General features: G+C 49.9%; 2 protein-coding genes across 2 annotated transcripts; both read left to right on the top strand.

The window, feature by feature from the left end:
* The first annotated feature begins 3,142 nt into the window (after positions 1-3,142).
* Positions 3,143-9,268, top strand: LOC139588586 (endonuclease domain-containing 1 protein-like). The gene is made up of 3 exons (XM_071424179.1): positions 3,143-3,390; positions 5,438-5,756; positions 7,752-9,268. The coding sequence occupies exons 2-3, from the start codon at positions 5,472-5,474 to the stop codon at positions 8,292-8,294; spliced, it is 828 nt and encodes a 275-aa protein (XP_071280280.1). The 5' UTR covers positions 3,143-3,390; positions 5,438-5,471; the 3' UTR covers positions 8,295-9,268.
* Positions 9,269-11,773: 2,505 nt separating this feature from the next.
* Positions 11,774-17,906, top strand: LOC139588584 (endonuclease domain-containing 1 protein-like). The gene is made up of 3 exons (XM_071424170.1): positions 11,774-12,019; positions 14,067-14,385; positions 16,381-17,906. The coding sequence occupies exons 2-3, from the start codon at positions 14,101-14,103 to the stop codon at positions 16,921-16,923; spliced, it is 828 nt and encodes a 275-aa protein (XP_071280271.1). The 5' UTR covers positions 11,774-12,019; positions 14,067-14,100; the 3' UTR covers positions 16,924-17,906.
* The last annotated feature ends 2,199 nt before the right edge of the window (positions 17,907-20,105 follow it).

The following is a 20,105-nucleotide window of genomic DNA, read 5'->3' as shown; positions in this document are numbered from 1 at the left end:
TGAAAATGGTTTTGTGGGCAAATGGGAGCTTCAGGCAAAGGTTAATAGAGAAACTTTCCTGTTGAGTCATGAGCTGCAGAAAGGACTCCCTGGCTTGGTAAACTCCTTCTCAGGGAACTGGATCCAATCTTAGCCCCAGATTTTGTCAATTGTTTCCATCTAAAGGATTATATAGATGTAATTGAAACTTTATACAACTTGTCCCACAGGTATGAGGATTGCAAACTATGGATATTTATGTAATTATATATGATTTAGGATTATAATGATAAGGCAAAAATATGTTAATGGGAATTATTTTTTAGTTCACAGTATGGAAGTTATAGCTATAAGTATAATATTGTGCACTATGAAGCAATATGGAAGCAAATATATTAAAGCAGTTATATTAAAACCAGCAAAAACAATTAAATAGAGATCATGACCATAATTAAATTGTGACCATGATTAAATCTCGTTGGCTCAGCCTTGAGAGGTGATCTTGAGAGGCATCTCCACTCCAAGGAGGAATCTCCACACACACACTCCAGGAGGGTGTGTGCCAGGTGTGCAAGAGCTAAAGAGAGCAAAAGCCAGTCTCTACTTCACATCAACAACAATGTTCAGACACTTCCTGGGAAGCAGGGCACAATTCCTCTAGAAGGGCCAGCATTGAAAACTCACACACACCCCTCCTTCATTCTCTCTCCCTTAGCTTATATATCTAAGCTGAAGTCATATGGTATGAAATATCCCTTTGGCTAATTTAGGTCAGCTGGCCTAGTTGTGTCCCCTCCCAGGATCTTGCCCACTCCCATCCTCTTTGATGGGGGAAGGAATGTCAGAGGGACGGTGTTGCTTTGCAGTAGCCAAAACACTGGTCTCTTATCAATACTGTCCAGCTACCAGCACAGCAATGTAAGGCCTCTGACCTTCACCTTGCTCAGTCCCAACACAGTCATTCACAGTAAAGTTTACTTGCTGCAGTGCTGGATTGCAGGTTCACCTCATCTATAAACCACAAGTTGCTTCCCACTGAAATTTCCACCAGCAGTAAAGTCACAGTGCCCATCCTCGCAGGAGGTTCAGTGTCCAAACACAACCAGAGGATGCCATAACACCTGCAAAAGTGTCAGCATCACACTCCACATACTTCTACAACAACTGAGGATGAAAAAGTGAGTCAGGGTGCCAACAGGTCACACAAAATATCCCCATGGCTCCTGCAATGAGACTGTAACTTTGATGTCCTTACTCTTGATCCTTTGTGGGTGGGGTCCTGTGCAACAGAGTCCAGCGGGTTCTGTGAGTTGAGGATTATGTGGGGTTGCCCCACTTTTCCCCTGGGAGGGGTTTTACACTGGGTCATGCAGCACTGTGGAGTTGGAGTGACACTTTGGGGATATTTGATGGTTTATGGCCCCTTCTAATGATGTGACCACTGTTGGGCCCTATCAGAAAAGAGGAATTTGCCATGCCTCCAGCAGATCTGCTTCTTTTCGGCCTTCTTCTCCCTCATTCTGGCAAAACCCCAGTTGGTTTAAGACATCAGTCCCAGGTTAACAGAGACAAAAGGAACCACAGGATTCAACCAGTTTGTTTAAACCACCTTTTGTCTAACACAATTCTGGATATTTCTAGTTGTACCAACCAACTCATTATTCTATTATTCCTGGACTTTTGGAAATGGAAGAAACTGAGTCCAGGTTTGTTTGAGTGAATGACTGATCATTGAATCACAGAATATTTTGGTTTGGAAAGGACCTTAATGACCAGTTACATCCATGCCCTCCCATAGGCAGGGACACCTTCCACTATCCCAGGTTGCTCCAAGCCCCAGCCAGCCTGGCCATGGACACTTGCAGGCATGGGGCAGGCTCAGCTTCTGTGGGCAACCTGTGCTGGGGCATCACCACCCCATAGTCACAAATACCTTCCTAATATCCAGTCTAAACCTTCACTCCTTCCATTCCAAGCCCTTTCAGCTTGTCCCAAAGGTGTGGTTTAACCCCAGGCAGCAGCCACGCCCCACGCAGCCGCTCCCTCCCTCCCCGACCACCGGGAGCAGGGAGAGAACTGGAAGGGGAAAAGCTGGAACACTCCTGGGTGGAGATAGAGACAGTTTAACAGGGAAAGCAAAGGCTGTGCACACAAGCAAAGCACATCAAGGAATTCCTTCACCATTTCCCATGGATAGAAAGGTGTTCAGCCACCTCCAGGAGAACAGGGCCCCTCACACTTACCTGGGAAGACAAAAGCCAGCTACAAACCCCACCACTCCAAATGCCCCCTTCTTCCTCCTCCTTCCCCTCACTTTATATCCTCAGCATGATGTCCCATGCTCTGGAATATGCTCTGGTCAGTTGGGCTCACCTGTCCTGGCTGTGTCTCCTCCCAAGCTCCCAAGTACCCCCAGCCTCCTTGCCAGCCTGGCAGTACAAAAAGCACAAAAGGCCTTGGCCTGTGGAAGCTCTGCCCAGCAATACCAGAAACATCTCTGTGTTATCAACTCTGTGTTCAGCACAACTCCAAAACACAGCCCCACACCTGCCACTGTCAAAAACATTAGCCCTGAACCCAGCCCACCTATCAGCTCCAAACCCTTGTGCAAAGTCTGTCTGCAGCTCTCCTGTAGACTCCTAAAGTACTGGCAGGTGCTCTGAGGTATCCCCAGAGCCTTCTCCTTCCCAGGCTGCTGGGATGGAGCTGTCACACAGCCATGGCAACCAGGCAAGAGAGTAGGTGTAGCCTGGCCATGGGCATGATGTTCTGGGAGGCTGCAGAAGGACAGAGTGTGAATATCTGAGTGTATCAGAGTCAGGCCAGTCCATCCAATGTCCCCAGAGCTGTTCTGTGGGGAGCAGAAACACGTGTAGGTGCTGCAGCAGCAGCAGCTGCAGCTGGTGGCATTGAGGAAATGATCAAGGAAGCCACCAGACCCTGTTAGCTGACCCTGACATGCCATGCTGCAAGGCAGCAAATTTGGGAGAAATTCTGAGGAAACTAAAACAATGTCAACATCTTTCAGAGTGGCTGTGAACAAAATCCCTAAATAAAAATAGAAAACTTCTCTTTTCTCTGGAATTCACTGTTTACAAGAAAGGGCAACTTCATGACTGGGTGGATAGATAACTGATCCTGACATACCATGCTGCAAGTCAGCAACGTTAGGAGAAATTCTGGGGAAACTATGACAAACAACAGTCAGCACATTTCAGGGTGGGTGTGCACATACCCCCTGAATAAAAATAGAAAACTTCTCTATTCTCTAGAATTCCTTGTTTATAACAAGGGGCAAATTTTTGAAAGGGTATATATTGCAGGTGCACTCCTGAGGATTCAAACACTGCTTTCTCCTGAGAGAAGACAGAAGGGACAGTTCAGCTGCCTGTTCTGAGACTCTGCTTGAAGGTAAGCTCCTTCTCCTTCCTCACCATTGATTCCAATATTAAAAATCTTTCCTGACTTTCTGGAATAAATATACATATATGGACAAAGGCTAGGCTGGAGTTGCTGAGCTCCATTGAGCAATCAGTGCTTATATGTGCACTTTAATTTTGCAGCCATTTAGTGTTTTCTGTCAGTCAGCAGGGCAAGGACAGAAGGAAAGATTTGGGAAAGAAACTCAAGCCAACTTACCTGAAAATTAACATCAAACTGTTGAATAGGAAGGAAGGAGGAACTTATTGAGTACTAAAACTCCAGCCATGACCTTGCAAAAAGCCTCTGGACAAACACAGGTGTGGTCTGAACACCTGGGAAAATTTACTCTGAACCCTGCTTGGGAAATCCAGCAACTGCCTCTTCCTAGAGAGTATATAAACCTAGACAGTCTTGAGACTGCAGCAGAGGCATTTGAGACTCCTCTGCCACTTTGGGGCTGTGAGCAGACACTCCTTCTCAAGGTAGGCTGTTTTCTAGGTATCTCTTAATTTAGATATTACCTTAGTTAGATCTGTTTTAATCTCAGGGAGTGGGTCATGCAGAAGGACATTTCAGACCCTTCTCTGCTTGACTTGGGGCAGCTTTGGGAATGCTCTGCAGAGCACTGTATAAAGTCCCAACTTGTAGTTGCAGTTCTCAGTTTCCAGCTCAGTGGTCACCACGTTCCTGATCCAGGGCTGGAAAAGAGAAAAAGGACCAGATATCTTGGGTCAGAGCAGGGCTGTGTGCAGCCCAGCATCCTGAATCCAGTGGAAATGGAGAGATGAGGGGCAGGGAGAAGACCAAGACAAGGGCAAATGTGCAAAGTGACTTGTGAAGCCTTCAGCTGTCCTGAGCTCAGCCCCTTGCCAGCCCAAGGTGGGCTTTGTGCTTTAGAGGCTGTGGCAGCTTTGTCTGCCAGGAACCCTTTGAACTGCCTGTCCCAGCTGCCTTATTGCAAATGCTGATGATATTAAATCTCCCCAAGGAGTGTCTGGCAATGCAAGGGGAAGCATCCCTGCTCTCCCAAACCTCAGCTGCCTCTGGAAGGAGACAAAGGCGCCCCTTGCTTGCTTGCCATCATCCCAGGGAGCTTTTCAGCAGTTTTCTCATAAAGGAATGACCTTACTGACTGCTGAAAATCACATCAGCACTGAGAAAGACAAAACAGGACAGGTTGCTGTCCAAGAAATTCCTGCCATGCTGCCTTTGCCTGTACAGGGAAATCAATCAGCAAAGCTGAAGTTGGGCACCAGCAGGAATCCCAAGCAACCCGGGCAAGAGCTGCCCCTCAGGGCTTGCACTGCAGCAGCCATTGTGCTGTTAAGATAGAGGTGTTATCCCTCATGCTTGCTGCTGCCATCTGCTTGGCCCCTTCCTTTGCTCTCTGCATGTGTCTGCAAGTTCAGAGTCTGGGCTTGGATAAGGTGGAAATGCAAGGTGAGCAGCAGGACAGCCATGGCCCAATGTCAGCTGAGAGGCAGGAGCCCAGGTGGATGATTTGGGGTTCAGTATTGGGTCTGAGTGGAAGAGCTGAGTGTCTGTGTGAACCTGGATGGGGCCAGAGAGCTGCAGGAAGTGCAGCATTGCTGTTCTTTGCCTGCCCAATGCCCCATGAGATTAAAGCCCAGCTCAGCATGGCAGGGGCTGAGCAGAGTCCATGCCCAGGTGCAGGTGTCTGCTGTGGGAAGGTGCTGAGAGCAGGAGGGAGGTGGGCAAAGGTGACCTTGTCTCAGGGCTGTGCCTCAGTTACAAGATCACTTGGCTGTGAGAGCTGATTGCAGTCCTGCTGGCTTTGGCTCCTTCCTCCTACAGGCTGAATGCTCCCACTGCTGCCTCCTCTGGGCACCTAAACCCTGTTTTAGCTTTCACCCTTATTGCCCTTGTGTTTTTTCCATATGGAGGAGGACAGAAATTACTCCTTTCCTGGTCTCTCACAATCCTCTCCTCTGCCAGCTGTGTCCCCCTGCACCAAAGGCTGCAGGCCATGATCTGCTCTCTCCCAGCTGAGTGTCCCTCTGCATTTGCCTTTCAGGGGAGCAAGAGCCCTTCACTGAAATCCTGCCACCATGCTGGGGCTGCTGCTGCTGCTGCAGGTGTTGGCCAGCTGCCTCTGGCTGGGACACAGCGAGGTGCTGAACTCCTTTGATAGTTGTCCTCAGTTCTTCTATGCGGGGACCATTCCAAATGATGCCCTGAACCCAAAGAACCCAGCCTGGATCTGTCAGCGCTTCAGGAACGCGTATCACTATGCCACCCTGTACGACAAAGACAGGAGAATCCCTGTCTACTCTGCTTACATCTACCACCCTGCTCAAGGCAAAAGACCTAAATCGTGGTTTGTTGAGCCTCAGGTGGGTGTCTCTCTTACACCACATCACATCACCCTCCAGCCACTCAGAGATGAGCTGCAGCATTTAAATAACCACTCCTATTTCCTACTACCCCTCTAAACACACGCGAATGGACACACAGATGGGAATGTCCTCATTTTACTTCAAACACCTGCACCACATGGTTCCTCTGATGCCCCTGAGACATCAGCAGGAGCATGAGATGAATCACATCCCCAAGGTGCCCAGCTCTCTGCCTTCACCTGACAGGAACAGCAAATCCCATTACTTGGCATGACATGACAAAGTCAAATGCTTCCCCTGCCTGTGCCCTGCTGTGCTGGGTGCCCAAGTGATGGGGAAAAGGCTTCCAGGAGAGGCTAAACTTGAGGGACCAACAGTCCTGCTGGGATCTGATCCCCACTTTGCCCTGAGCTGTTCTGCATCCCTGGCAGAACCCTAACCCTATCTGCTCCCAGTGAAGTGTTAAACAGGCTTTGTGATTGGTATTTGAGAAGAAATATGAGAAACTCCGAAGGGGGTAAGATGGCCCAGGGACAAAGCCTTGATGGAAAAGGCACTGGAGATGAGAGGGCCAGGTTAACTGTGCAGGGATTTCTGGAGTGACATTTCAGGCAGTGAGAAGTGAGGAGCATCAGTGTTGGTCCAGTCACAAGGGTGTGATCTCCATCCATGGGCAGTGACCCCAAGCACCTTTGGCTCAGGCTTGGTCCGGAAGGATCCAGCAGACAGGCAGAACTGCACAAGCTCTAGAGCCCTCACAAATGTCCTTCAGACAAACTTCAGCAGAACAGGCCAGGCCAATTGCAGAAGAGAAAAAGAAGCAATTCCTGTCATTGGTAAGGACAGAGTGGCAGGACAGCATTGGGGGAAGTTGAGCCAGAGAAGGAAGCCCCATGCCCTACTCCAAAGAAAGGCTAAAATATGTTTCTCTAAAGATGAACCAAATGTTGTTAAAGTTTAAAAAAACTCATCTTTTCATTTTTTGCATAGGAACTCAAGCAGCTAATCTGGTGTTGCACCACTGCATCCTCCACATTCTCTCTTTTTGGAGCATCATAGAATGGTTTGTGTTGGAAGGAACCTTAAAGACCATCTCAGTCCAGCTCCCCTGCATGGGCCAGGCCACTTGCCATTAGACCAGCATACTCCAAGGCCTATCCAACCTGCCATTTTCCTCCTAGACCTTGGACCCTGGCCTTCCAAAAAGCCTTGGATTTTGTTGATTTTCTCCTGAGCCCTTTTGGGAGAATTTAGTTTCCCCAGGACTCTTTTGGGATTACAGGCTCCTCTCAGAGGCTGATCATCTGTAACTTCTTTGCAGTGATGCTGCAGAAAATTCTCCCTGGCCCAGATCAGCTCTGAGACACATTCCCAGCACTGCTGGAACAGATTCCATTCACAGTGAGATCTTTTTGCTTCCTGAGCAAAACTGTTCCTCCTTGAATGAACTGTAGCCCTCCCAGGGAAACCTCAGCTCCAGGACTGATTTCCTGACACTTCTCCCTGTGTATGGGGTTACAGGAGGCAAGCTCTGGTGTTCCAGGACTGGGGTACACCTGTAGCAACCCCACATAAAATCACAGAATCACAGTGTGGTGTGAGGGGATCCAGGGAGAGCCCAGGGCAGATTTGGGCTGTGGTGGCAGGAGGAAAGGGAAGTAGATTTGAATCACCAAAGTCACCTTTCAATCCTAGGAGTGGGAAATGCTCCTTGTCTCGTGCATCCAACCATGCTCCCAGCACGGGCTGCAGGCTGGATCACAAAGGTCACAAGTCAAACTCAGAGCAGTCCGAATCTGACCTACTTCCTCTTTAAAGCTTTTGTGTTCATGTGGGTTGGTCCATGTGTATGATTTCTCTCAGATTCATATATTTTCATACACTGAGATGAGAAAAAGTGGGATCTTGACTCTCAGAGACTTCTCCTCCAGGGGAACTTGCTCCATTACTCCCAATCCCCATTCTAACACCTTTTTCTTTTTCCCTGTCCAGCTCACAGGTAAAAGTAATCTCAAAGAGATGGAATCAGAGAAACGCCTCATAGATCAATACAAAATCTCTGCAGAAGATATCAAAGAGAGCCAGGCTGTATGCGATGACTACAGAGGACTGAAGGGTTTGGACCGTGGCCATTTGAATCCCAGTGGCCATATGGATAACGATGAGAGTAAAATGGCCACCTTCACCCTGACCAACGTAGTGCCCCAGGACAGCGATCTCAACGATAGCCAGTGGAGGGTCTACGAGGATATAAAAATGATTGAAAAGACCAAGGGCTGTACAACCACCTACGTGATCACGGGTGCTGTGCCTGGGAAGAATTCCGTGTCCAACGGGAGGGTGAACAGACCCAGCCACATCTGGTCAGCTGCCTGCTGCCCGGAGAACGAAAAGCCTGCAAAGGCTTGGGGGGCCATTGCTGAGAACGACAAGAACCAGGTGGAGGAGCTGAGCCTGGGGAAGCTGGAGGAGAAGTTGACTGAGCACTATGGTAAAACGGTTATCTTGTTCAACAACGCCTGTCCCCGGCAATAAGCCTCACATCGTCATTAGAATAGGCTCGGTGGCTTTTCCCACAAGTCACAGAATCACAGAATCACAGAGTGGGTTGGTTTTGATGGGACCTTAAAGCCTTAAAGATCATCTCATTCTCACCTCCTTGCCATGGGCAGGGACACCTTCCACTACACCGGCTTGTTCCAAGCCCTCCCCAGCCTGGCCTTGAAGCCCTCCAGGGATGGGGCAGTCAAAACAGCTCTGGGTAACTTTTACTCATAGCACAGCCTGCTCAGGGTGATTCACTTCTTTATAATATCCCATCTAACCCTGCCCTCCATCAGTGTGAAACCATTCCCTCTTGTCCTGTCCCTCCATACCCTTGTCCAAAGACCCTCTCCAGCCCTCCTGGAGATCCTTGAGGTACTGGACCCTCAGCAGTCTTGTCCAGGCTGAACATGCCCAGCTCTCTCAGCCTCTCTCCAGAGCAGACCTGCTCCAGCCCTTGGAGCACCTTCATGGCCTCCACTGGACTCCACTCCAACGGCTTTGTATCCTTCTTGTGCTGTGGGCCCAGAGCTGGAGGCAGCAGTGCAGGTGGGGTCTGAGCAGAGCAGAGGAGAGGGGGACAAATGTCCTGGGCAGAGGCTGTGCTGCTTCCTTCTCTGGTGTGTTTCCAGCTGTGTCCCTCAGGGCACCTCCTGCTCTGCTCAAAGGCACAAAGATGTGGGCAGAGCCTGCAGCTGCTTTGCTTTGCTGCCCATGTCAGGAGAGAGCTCTGAGGAACAAGTCCTCTCCTCCTCAGCTGGCCCCAAGAGTGTGCAGCTGACTTGTCCCTCACCTCCTTAGCAAGGCTGTGGCACCAGGGCGCCTCAGGGTGCCCAGAGATCCTGCCTGGAGATCTCCATGTCTGGAGATACCCAAATCCCAACAATACATGATTCTGGACAACCTGCTCTAGCTGATCCTGCTGCAGCCCGGAGTCTGGACTAGAAGGTCCCGAGAAGTCCCTCCAAAACACAACAATTCAGTGATTCTGTGATCCTGGCACATGCTTTTGTTTGGTGGCTTTTGAAACTGCACCTTGAGTGCGGCAGCTGTTGTATCAGACAGGCAGGCTTTGGCATCAGATCCATAGAGAGCTTGGAGCAGCCAAAGCTGAATTCCTGTGCTGCTCTCCTTGGACACCTTCATGCTCTGCTCTGCTTCTGAAGCTTTTCTGCAGCTTGATGGGAAAGTGATTTGGGGAAATATATTCAATGGTTGTCAAAGATCAATGTGTGGCCCATCATGGAGTTTGCAAGAGCTTACAATAAAATGGATTTGCTGCAGTGCTGGATTGCAGTGTCATGTCTTCTATAAACCACAAATTGCTTCCCACTGAAATTTCTACATCCAGCAGTAAAGTCAGAGTGCCCAGAGCATCCTTGCAGGACATTGGGTGTGCAAATGCAATCAGAGGATGCCAGAACACCCAGCCAAGTGTCAGCATCAGACACCAGTTATTCTCCTGTGAATGGCATGAACAAAGTGGGCCAGCCTGCCAACAGCTCATAGATATTCCCACGTATCCAGGAACAAGACTTCCAACATTGATGTATTCACTCTTGACCCTTTGGTGGTAGGGGACTTTTCATTGAAGAGTTCAATGGGTTCTGTGAGTTCAGGATTATGTGGCATTGCCCCACTTTTGCCCTGGGAGTGGTTTTACACTGGGTCATGCAGCACTGTGGAGCTGGGGGACACTTTGGGGGTCTTTGATGGTTTATGGCCCCTTCTAATGATGTGACCACTGTTGGGCCCTGCTTGGTTCTGTCAGTTGGGCCCCATCAGAAAGGAGGGATTTGCCCCACCTCCAGCAGATCTGCTTCTTCTTGACCTTCTCCCCCATTCTGACTAAACCCCACTTTGTTTAAGACATCAGTCTCAGGTTAACAAAGACAAAAGAAACCACAGGATTCAACCAGTTTCTTTAAACCAACTTTGGTCACACACAATTCTTCTGGATATTTCTGGTTGTAACAACCAACTCGCCATTCTATTATTCCTGGACTTCTGGAAACAGAAGAAAATTAGTCCAGTTTAGCTGTAAATGAATGAATGGTCATTGAAACACCTTAATGACCAGCCTACATCCATGCCCTCCCATAGGCAGGGACACCTTCCACTATCCCAGGTTGCTCCAAGCCCCAGCCAGCCTGGCCATGGACACTTGCAGGCATGGGGCAGGCTCAGCTTCTGTGGGCAACCTGTGCTGGGGCATCACCTCCCCACAGTCACAAATACCTTCCTAATATCCAGTCTAAACCTTCACTCCTTCCATTCCAAGCCCTTTCAGCTTGTCCCAAAGGTGTGGTTTAACCCCAGGCAGCAGCCACGCCCCACGCAGCCGCTCCCTCCCTCCCCGACCACCGGGAGCAGGGAGAGAACTGGAAGGGGAAAAGCTGGAACACTCCTGGGTGGAGATAGAGACAGTTTAACAGGGAAAGCAAAGGCTGTGCACACAAGCAAAGCACATCAAGGAATTCCTTCACCATTTCCCATGGATAGAAAGGTGTTCAGCCACCTCCAGGAGAACAGGGCCCCTCACACTTACCTGGGAAGACAAAAGCCAGCTACAAAACCCACCGCTCCAAATGCCCCCTCCTTCCTCCTCCTTCCCCTCACTTTATATCCTCAGCATGATGTCCCATGCTCTGGAATATGCTCTGGTCAGTTGGGCTCACCTGTCCTGGCTGTGTCTCCTCCCAACTTCCCAAGTACCCCCAGCCTCCTTGCCAGCCTGGCAGTACAAAAAGCACAAAAGGCCTTGGCCTGTGGAAGCTCTGCCCAGCAATACCAGAAACATCTCTGTGTTATCAACTCTGTGTTCAGCACAACTCCAAAACACAGCCCCACACCTGCCACTGTCAAAAACATTAGCCCTGAACCCAGCCCACCTATCAGCTCCAAACCCTTGTGCAAAGTCTGTCTGCAGCTCTCCTGTAGACTCCTAAAGTACTGGCAGGTGCTCTGAGGTATCCCCAGAGCCTTCTCCTTCCCAGGCTGCTGGGATGGAGCTGTCACACAGCCATGGCAACCAGGCAAGAGAGTAGGTGTAGCCTGGCCATGGGCATGATGTTCTGGGAGGCTGCAGAAGGACAGAGTGTGAATATCTGAGTGTATCAGAGTCAGGCCAGTCCATCCAATGTCCCCAGAGCTGTTCTGTGGGGAGCAGAAACACGTGTAGGTGCTGCAGCAGCAGCAGCTGCAGCTGGTGGCATTGAGGAAATGATCAAGGAAGCCACCAGACCCTGTTAGCTGACCCTGACATGCCATGCTGCAAGGCAGCAAATTTGGGAGAAATTCTGAGGAAACTAAAACAATGTCAACATCTTTCAGAGTGGCTGTGAACAAAATCCCTAAATAAAAATAGAAAACTTCTCTTTTCTCTGGAATTCACTGTTTACAAGAAAGGGCAACTTCATGACTGGGTGGATAGATAACTGATCCTGACATACCATGCTGCAAGTCAGCAACGTTAGGAGAAATTCTGGGGAAACTATGACAAACAACAGTCAGCACATTTCAGGGTGGGTGTGCACATACCCCCTGAATAAAAATAGAAAACTTCTCTATTCTCTAGAATTCCTTGTTTATAACAAGGGGCAAATTTTTGAAAGGGTATATATTGCAGGTGCACTCCTGAGGATTCAAACACTGCTTTCTCCTGAGAGAAGACAGAAGGGACAGTTCAGCTGCCTGTTCTGAGACTCTGCTTGAAGGTAAGCTCCTTCTCCTTCCTCACCATTGATTCCAATATTAAAAATCTTTCCTGACTTTCTGGAATAAATATACATATATGGACAAAGGCTAGGCTGGAGTTGCTGAGCTCCATTGAGCAATCAGTGCTTATATGTGCACTTTAATTTTGCAGCCATTTAGTGTTTTCTGTCAGTCAGCAGGGCAAGGACAGAAGGAAAGATTTGGGAAAGAAACTCAAGCCAACTTACCTGAAAATTAACATCAAACTGTTGAATAGGAAGGAAGGAGGAACTTATTGAGTACTAAAACTCCAGCCATGACCTTGCAAAAAGCCTCTGGACAAACACAGGTGTGGTCTGAACACCTGGGAAAATTTACTCTGAACCCTGCTTGGGAAATCCAGCAACTGCCTCTTCCTAGAGAGTATATAAACCTAGACAGTCTTGAGACTGCAGCAGAGGCATTTGAGACTCCTCTGCCACTTTGGGGCTGTGAGCAGACACTCCTTCTCAAGGTAGGCTGTTTTCTAGGTATCTCTTAATTTAGATATTACCTTAGTTAGATCTGTTTTAATCTCAGGGAGTGGGTCATGCAGAAGGACATTTCAGACCCTTCTCTGCTTGACTTGGGGCAGCTTTGGGAATGCTCTGCAGAGCACTGTATAAAGTCCCAACTTGTAGTTGCAGTTCTCAGTTTCCAGCTCAGTGGTCACCACGTTCCTGATCCAGGGCTGGAAAAGAGAAAAAGGACCAGATATCTTGGGTCAGAGCAGGGCTGTGTGCAGCCCAGCATCCTGAATCCAGTGGAAATGGAGAGATGAGGGGCAGGGAGAAGACCAAGACAAGGGCAAATGTGCAAAGTGACTTGTGAAGCCTTCAGCTGTCCTGAGCTCAGCCCCTTGCCAGCCCAAGGTGGGCTTTGTGCTTTAGAGGCTGTGGCAGCTTTGTCTGCCAGGAACCCTTTGAACTGCCTGTCCCAGCTGCCTTATTGCAAATGCTGATGATATTAAATCTCCCCAAGGAGTGTCTGGCAATGCAAGGGGAAGCATCCCTGCTCTCCCAAACCTCAGCTGCCTCTGGAAGGAGACAAAGGCGCCCCTTGCTTGCTTGCCATCATCCCAGGGAGCTTTTCAGCAGTTTTCTCATAAAGGAATGACCTTACTGACTGCTGAAAATCACATCAGCACTGAGAAAGACAAAACAGGACAGGTTGCTGTCCAAGAAATTCCTGCCATGCTGCCTTTGCCTGTACAGGGAAATCAATCAGCAAAGCTGAAGTTGGGCACCAGCAGGAATCCCAAGCAACCCGGGCAAGAGCTGCCCCTCAGGGCTTGCACTGCAGCAGCCATTGTGCTGTTAAGATAGAGGTGTTATCCCTCATGCTTGCTGCTGCCATCTGCTTGGCCCCTTCCTTTGCTCTCTGCATGTGTCTGCAAGTTCAGAGTCTGGGCTTGGATAAGGTGGAAATGCAAGGTGAGCAGCAGGACAGCCATGGCCCAATGTCAGCTGAGAGGCAGGAGCCCAGGTGGATGATTTGGGGTTCAGTATTGGGTCTGAGTGGAAGAGCTGAGTGTCTGTGTGAACCTGGATGGGGCCAGAGAGCTGCAGGAAGTGCAGCATTGCTGTTCTTTGCCTGCCCAATGCCCCATGAGATTAAAGCCCAGCTCAGCATGGCAGGGGCTGAGCAGAGTCCATGCCCAGGTGCAGGTGTCTGCTGTGGGAAGGTGCTGAGAGCAGGAGGGAGGTGGGCAAAGGTGACCTTGTCTCAGGGCTGTGCCTCAGTTACAAGATCACTTGGCTGTGAGAGCTGATTGCAGTCCTGCTGGCTTTGGCTCCTTCCTCCTACAGGCTGAATGCTCCCACTGCTGCCTCCTCTGGGCACCTAAACCCTGTTTTAGCTTTCACCCTTATTGCCCTTGTGTTTTTTCCATATGGAGGAGGACAGAAATTACTCCTTTCCTGGTCTCTCACAATCCTCTCCTCTGCCAGCTGTGTCCCCCTGCACCAAAGGCTGCAGGCCATGATCTGCTCTCTCCCAGCTGAGTGTCCCTCTGCATTTGCCTTTCAGGGGAGCAAGAGCCCTTCACTGAAATCCTGCCACCATGCTGGGGCTGCTGCTGCTGCTGCAGGTGTTGGCCAGCTGCCTCTGGCTGGGACACAGCGAGGTGCTGAACTCCTTTGATAGTTGTCCTCAGTTCTTCTATGCGGGGACCATTCCAAATGATGCCCTGAACCCAAAGAACCCAGCCTGGATCTGTCAGCGCTTCAGGAACGCGTATCACTATGCCACCCTGTACGACAAAGACAGGAGAATCCCTGTCTACTCTGCTTACATCTACCACCCTGCTCAAGGCAAAAGACCTAAATCGTGGTTTGTTGAGCCTCAGGTGGGTGTCTCTCTTACACCACATCACATCACCCTCCAGCCACTCAGAGATGAGCTGCAGCATTTAAATAACCACTCCTATTTCCTACTACCCCTCTAAACACACGCGAATGGACACACAGATGGGAATGTCCTCATTTTACTTCAAACACCTGCACCACATGGTTCCTCTGATGCCCCTGAGACATCAGCAGGAGCATGAGATGAATCACATCCCCAAGGTGCCCAGCTCTCTGCCTTCACCTGACAGGAACAGCAAATCCCATTACTTGGCATGACATGACAAAGTCAAATGCTTCCCCTGCCTGTGCCCTGCTGTGCTGGGTGCCCAAGTGATGGGGAAAAGGCTTCCAGGAGAGGCTAAACTTGAGGGACCAACAGTCCTGCTGGGATCTGATCCCCACTTTGCCCTGAGCTGTTCTGCATCCCTGGCAGAACCCTAACCCTATCTGCTCCCAGTGAAGTGTTAAACAGGCTTTGTGATTGGTATTTGAGAAGAAATATGAGAAACTCCGAAGGGGGTAAGATGGCCCAGGGACAAAGCCTTGATGGAAAAGGCACTGGAGATGAGAGGGCCAGGTTAACTGTGCAGGGATTTCTGGAGTGACATTTCAGGCAGTGAGAAGTGAGGAGCATCAGTGTTGGTCCAGTCACAAGGGTGTGATCTCCATCCATGGGCAGTGACCCCAAGCACCTTTGGCTCAGGCTTGGTCCGGAAGGATCCAGCAGACAGGCAGAACTGCACAAGCTCTAGAGCCCTCACAAATGTCCTTCAGACAAACTTCAGCAGAACAGGCCAGGCCAATTGCAGAAGAGAAAAAGAAGCAATTCCTGTCATTGGTAAGGACAGAGTGGCAGGACAGCATTGGGGGAAGTTGAGCCAGAGAAGGAAGCCCCATGCCCTACTCCAAAGAAAGGCTAAAATATGTTTCTCTAAAGATGAACCAAATGTTGTTAAAGTTTAAAAAAACTCATCTTTTCATTTTTTGCATAGGAACTCAAGCAGCTAATCTGGTGTTGCACCACTGCATCCTCCACATTCTCTCTTTTTGGAGCATCATAGAATGGTTTGTGTTGGAAGGAACCTTAAAGACCATCTCAGTCCAGCTCCCCTGCATGGGCCAGGCCACTTGCCATTAGACCAGCATACTCCAAGGCCTATCCAACCTGCCATTTTCCTCCTAGACCTTGGACCCTGGCCTTCCAAAAAGCCTTGGATTTTGTTGATTTTCTCCTGAGCCCTTTTGGGAGAATTTAGTTTCCCCAGGACTCTTTTGGGATTACAGGCTCCTCTCAGAGGCTGATCATCTGTAACTTCTTTGCAGTGATGCTGCAGAAAATTCTCCCTGGCCCAGATCAGCTCTGAGACACATTCCCAGCACTGCTGGAACAGATTCCATTCACAGTGAGATCTTTTTGCTTCCTGAGCAAAACTGTTCCTCCTTGAATGAACTGTAGCCCTCCCAGGGAAACCTCAGCTCCAGGACTGATTTCCTGACACTTCTCCCTGTGTATGGGGTTACAGGAGGCAAGCTCTGGTGTTCCAGGACTGGGGTACACCTGTAGCAACCCCACATAAAATCACAGAATCACAGTGTGGTGTGAGGGGATCCAGGGAGAGCCCAGGGCAGATTTGGGCTGTGGTGGCAGGAGGAAAGGGAAGTAGATTTGAATCACCAAAGTCACCTTTCAATCCTAGGAGTGGGAAATGCTCCTTGTCTCGTGCATCCAACCATGCTCCCAGCACGGGCTGCAGGCTGGATCACAAAGGTCACAAGTCAAACTCAGAGCAGTCCGAATCTGACCTACTTCCTCTTTAAAGCTTTTGTGTTCATGTGGGTTGGTCCATGTGTATGATTTCTCTCAGATTCATATATTTTCATACACTGAGATGAGAAAAAGTGGGATCTTGACTCTCAGAGACTTCTCCTCCAGGGGAACTTGCTCCATTACTCCCAATCCCCATTCTAACACCTTTTTCTTTTTCCCTGTCCAGCTCACAGGTAAAAGTAATCTCAAAGAGATGGAATCAGAGAAACGCCTCATAGATCAATACAAAATCTCTGCAGAAGATATCAAAGAGAGCCAGGCTGTATGCGATGACTACAGAGGACTGAAGGGTTTGGACCGTGGCCATTTGAATCCCAGTGGCCATATGGATAACGATGAGAGTAAAATGGCCACCTTCACCCTGACCAACGTAGTGCCCCAGGACAGCGATCTCAACGATAGCCAGTGGAGGGTCTACGAGGATATAAAAATGATTGAAAAGACCAAGGGCTGTACAACCACCTACGTGATCACGGGTGCTGTGCCTGGGAAGAATTCCGTGTCCAACGGGAGGGTGAACAGACCCAGCCACATCTGGTCAGCTGCCTGCTGCCCGGAGAACGAAAAGCCTGCAAAGGCTTGGGGGGCCATTGCTGAGAACGACAAGAACCAGGTGGAGGAGCTGAGCCTGGGGAAGCTGGAGGAGAAGTTGACTGAGCACTATGGTAAAACGGTTATCTTGTTCAACAACGCCTGTCCCCGGCAATAAGCCTCACATCGTCATTAGAATAGGCTCGGTGGCTTTTCCCACAAGTCACAGAATCACAGAATCACAGAGTGGGTTGGTTTTGATGGGACCTTAAAGCCTTAAAGATCATCTCATTCTCACCTCCTTGCCATGGGCAGGGACACCTTCCACTACACCGGCTTGTTCCAAGCCCTCCCCAGCCTGGCCTTGAAGCCCTCCAGGGATGGGGCAGTCAAAACAGCTCTGGGTAACTTTTACTCATAGCACAGCCTGCTCAGGGTGATTCACTTCTTTATAATATCCCATCTAACCCTGCCCTCCATCAGTGTGAAACCATTCCCTCTTGTCCTGTCCCTCCATACCCTTGTCCAAAGACCCTCTCCAGCCCTCCTGGAGATCCTTGAGGTACTGGACCCTCAGCAGTCTTGTCCAGGCTGAACATGCCCAGCTCTCTCAGCCTCTCTCCAGAGCAGACCTGCTCCAGCCCTTGGAGCACCTTCATGGCCTCCACTGGACTCCACTCCAACGGCTTTGTATCCTTCTTGTGCTGTGGGCCCAGAGCTGGAGGCAGCAGTGCAGGTGGGGTCTGAGCAGAGCAGAGGAGAGGGGGACAAATGTCCTGGGCAGAGGCTGTGCTGCTTCCTTCTCTGGTGTGTTTCCAGCTGTGTCCCTCAGGGCACCTCCTGCTCTGCTCAAAGGCACAAAGATGTGGGCAGAGCCTGCAGCTGCTTTGCTTTGCTGCCCATGTCAGGAGAGAGCTCTGAGGAACAAGTCCTCTCCTCCTCAGCTGGCCCCAAGAGTGTGCAGCTGACTTGTCCCTCACCTCCTTAGCAAGGCTGTGGCACCAGGGCGCCTCAGGGTGCCCAGAGATCCTGCCTGGAGATCTCCATGTCTGGAGATACCCAAATCCCAACAATACATGATTCTGGACAACCTGCTCTAGCTGATCCTGCTGCAGCCCGGAGTCTGGACTAGAAGGTCCCGAGAAGTCCCTCCAAAACACAACAATTCAGTGATTCTGTGATCCTGGCACATGCTTTTGTTTGGTGGCTTTTGAAACTGCACCTTGAGTGTGGCAGCTGTTGTATCAGACAGGCAGGCTTTGGCATCAGATCCATAGAGAGCTTGGAGCAGCCAAAGCTGAATTCCTGTGCTGCTCTCCTTGGACACCTTCATGCTCTGCTCTGCTTCTGAAGCTTTTCTGCAGCTTGATGGGAAAGTGATTTGGGGAAATATATTCAATGGTTGTCAAAGATCAATGTGTGGCCCATCATGGAGTTTGCAAGAGCTTACAATAAAATGGATTTGCTGCAGTGCTGGATTGCAGTGTCATGTCTTCTATAAACCACAAATTGCTTCCCACTGAAATTTCTACATCCAGCAGTAAAGTCAGAGTGCCCAGAGCATCCTTGCAGGACATTGGGTGTGCAAATGCAATCAGAGGATGCCAGAACACCCAGCCAAGTGTCAGCATCAGACACCAGTTATTCTCCTGTGAATGGCATGAACAAAGTGGGCCAGCCTGCCAACAGCTCATAGATATTCCCACGTATCCAGGAACAAGACTTCCAACATTGATGTATTCACTCTTGACCCTTTGGTGGTAGGGGACTTTTCATTGAAGAGTTCAATGGGTTCTGTGAGTTCAGGATTATGTGGCATTGCCCCACTTTTGCCCTGGGAGTGGTTTTACACTGGGTCATGCAGCACTGTGGAGCTGGGGGACACTTTGGGGGTCTTTGATGGTTTATGGCCCCTTCTAATGATGTGACCACTGTTGGGCCCTGCTTGGTTCTGTCAGTTGGGCCCCATCAGAAAGGAGGGATTTGCCCCACCTCCAGCAGATCTGCTTCTTCTTGACCTTCTCCCCCATTCTGACTAAACCCCACTTTGTTTAAGACATCAGTCTCAGGTTAACAAAGACAAAAGAAACCACAGGATTCAACCAGTTTCTTTAAACCAACTTTGGTCACACACAATTCTTCTGGATATTTCTGGTTGTAACAACCAACTCGCCATTCTATTATTCCTGGACTTCTGGAAACAGAAGAAAATTAGTCCAGTTTAGCTGTAAATGAATGAATGGTCATTGAAACACCTTAATGACCAGCCTACATCCATGCCCTCCCATAGGCAGGGACACCTTCCACTATCCCAGGTTGCTCCAAGCCCCAGCCAGCCTGGCCATGGACACTTGCAGGCATGGGGCAGGCTCAGCTTCTGTGGGCAACCTGTGCTGGGGCATCACCTCCCCACAGTCACAAATACCTTCCTAATATCCAGTCTAAACCTTCACTCCTTCCATTCCAAGCCCTTTCAGCTTGTCCCAAAGGTGTGGTTTAACCCCAGGCAGCAGCCACGCCCCACGCAGCCGCTCCCTCCCTCCCCGACCACCGGGAGCAGGGAGAGAACTGGAAGGGGAAAAGCTGGAACACTCCTGGGTGGAGATAGAGACAGTTTAACAGGGAAAGCAAAGGCTGTGCACACAAGCAAAGCACATCAAGGAATTCCTTCACCATTTCCCATGGATAGAAAGGTGTTCAGCCACCTCCAGGAGAACAGGGCCCCTCACACTTACCTGGGAAGACAAAAGCCAGCTACAAAACCCACCGCTCCAAATGCCCCCTCCTTCCTCCTCCTTCCCCTCACTTTATATCCTCAGCATGATGTCCCATGCTCTGGAATATGCTCTGGTCAGTTGGGCTCACCTGTCCTGGCTGTGTCTCCTCCCAACTTCCCAAGTACCCCCAGCCTCCTTGCCAGCCTGGCAGTACAAAAAGCACAAAAGGCCTTGGCCTGTGGAAGCTCTGCCCAGCAATACCAGAAACATCTCTGTGTTATCAACTCTGTGTTCAGCACAACTCCAAAACACAGCCCCACACCTGCCACTGTCAAAAACATTAGCCCTGAACCCAGCCCACCTATCAGCTCCAAACCCTTGTGCAAAGTCTGTCTGCAGCTCTCCTGTAGACTCCTAAAGTACTGGCAGGTGCTCTGAGGTATCCCCAGAGCCTTCTCCTTCCCAGGCTGCTGGGATGGAGCTGTCACACAGCCATGGCAACCAGGCAAGAGAGTAGGTGTAGCCTGGCCATGGGCATGATGTTCTGGGAGGCTGCAGAAGGACAGAGTGTGAATATCTGAGTGTATCAGAGTCAGGCCAGTCCATCCAATGTCCCCAGAGCTGTTCTGTGGGGAGCAGAAAC

The sequence above is a fragment of the Agelaius tricolor genome, unplaced genomic scaffold, assembly GCF_023055355.1.
Source record: "Agelaius tricolor isolate 1412-34295 unplaced genomic scaffold, bAgeTri1.0.p SCAF_3, whole genome shotgun sequence".
In the NCBI taxonomy this organism is placed as follows: domain Eukaryota; kingdom Metazoa; phylum Chordata; class Aves; order Passeriformes; family Icteridae; genus Agelaius; species Agelaius tricolor.
This window is presented reverse-complemented; position numbering and strand designations above follow the sequence as displayed.

Coding starts and splice junctions, on each gene's coding strand:
- LOC139588586 (XM_071424179.1), top strand. CDS start 5,472: ATGCTGGGGCTGCTGCTGCTGCTGCAGGTGTTGGCCAGCTGCCTCTGG. Junction 5,757..7,751: donor CGTGGTTTGTTGAGCCTCAG/GTGGGTGTCTCT, acceptor TTCCCTGTCCAG/CTCACAGGTAAAAGTAATCT.
- LOC139588584 (XM_071424170.1), top strand. CDS start 14,101: ATGCTGGGGCTGCTGCTGCTGCTGCAGGTGTTGGCCAGCTGCCTCTGG. Junction 14,386..16,380: donor CGTGGTTTGTTGAGCCTCAG/GTGGGTGTCTCT, acceptor TTCCCTGTCCAG/CTCACAGGTAAAAGTAATCT.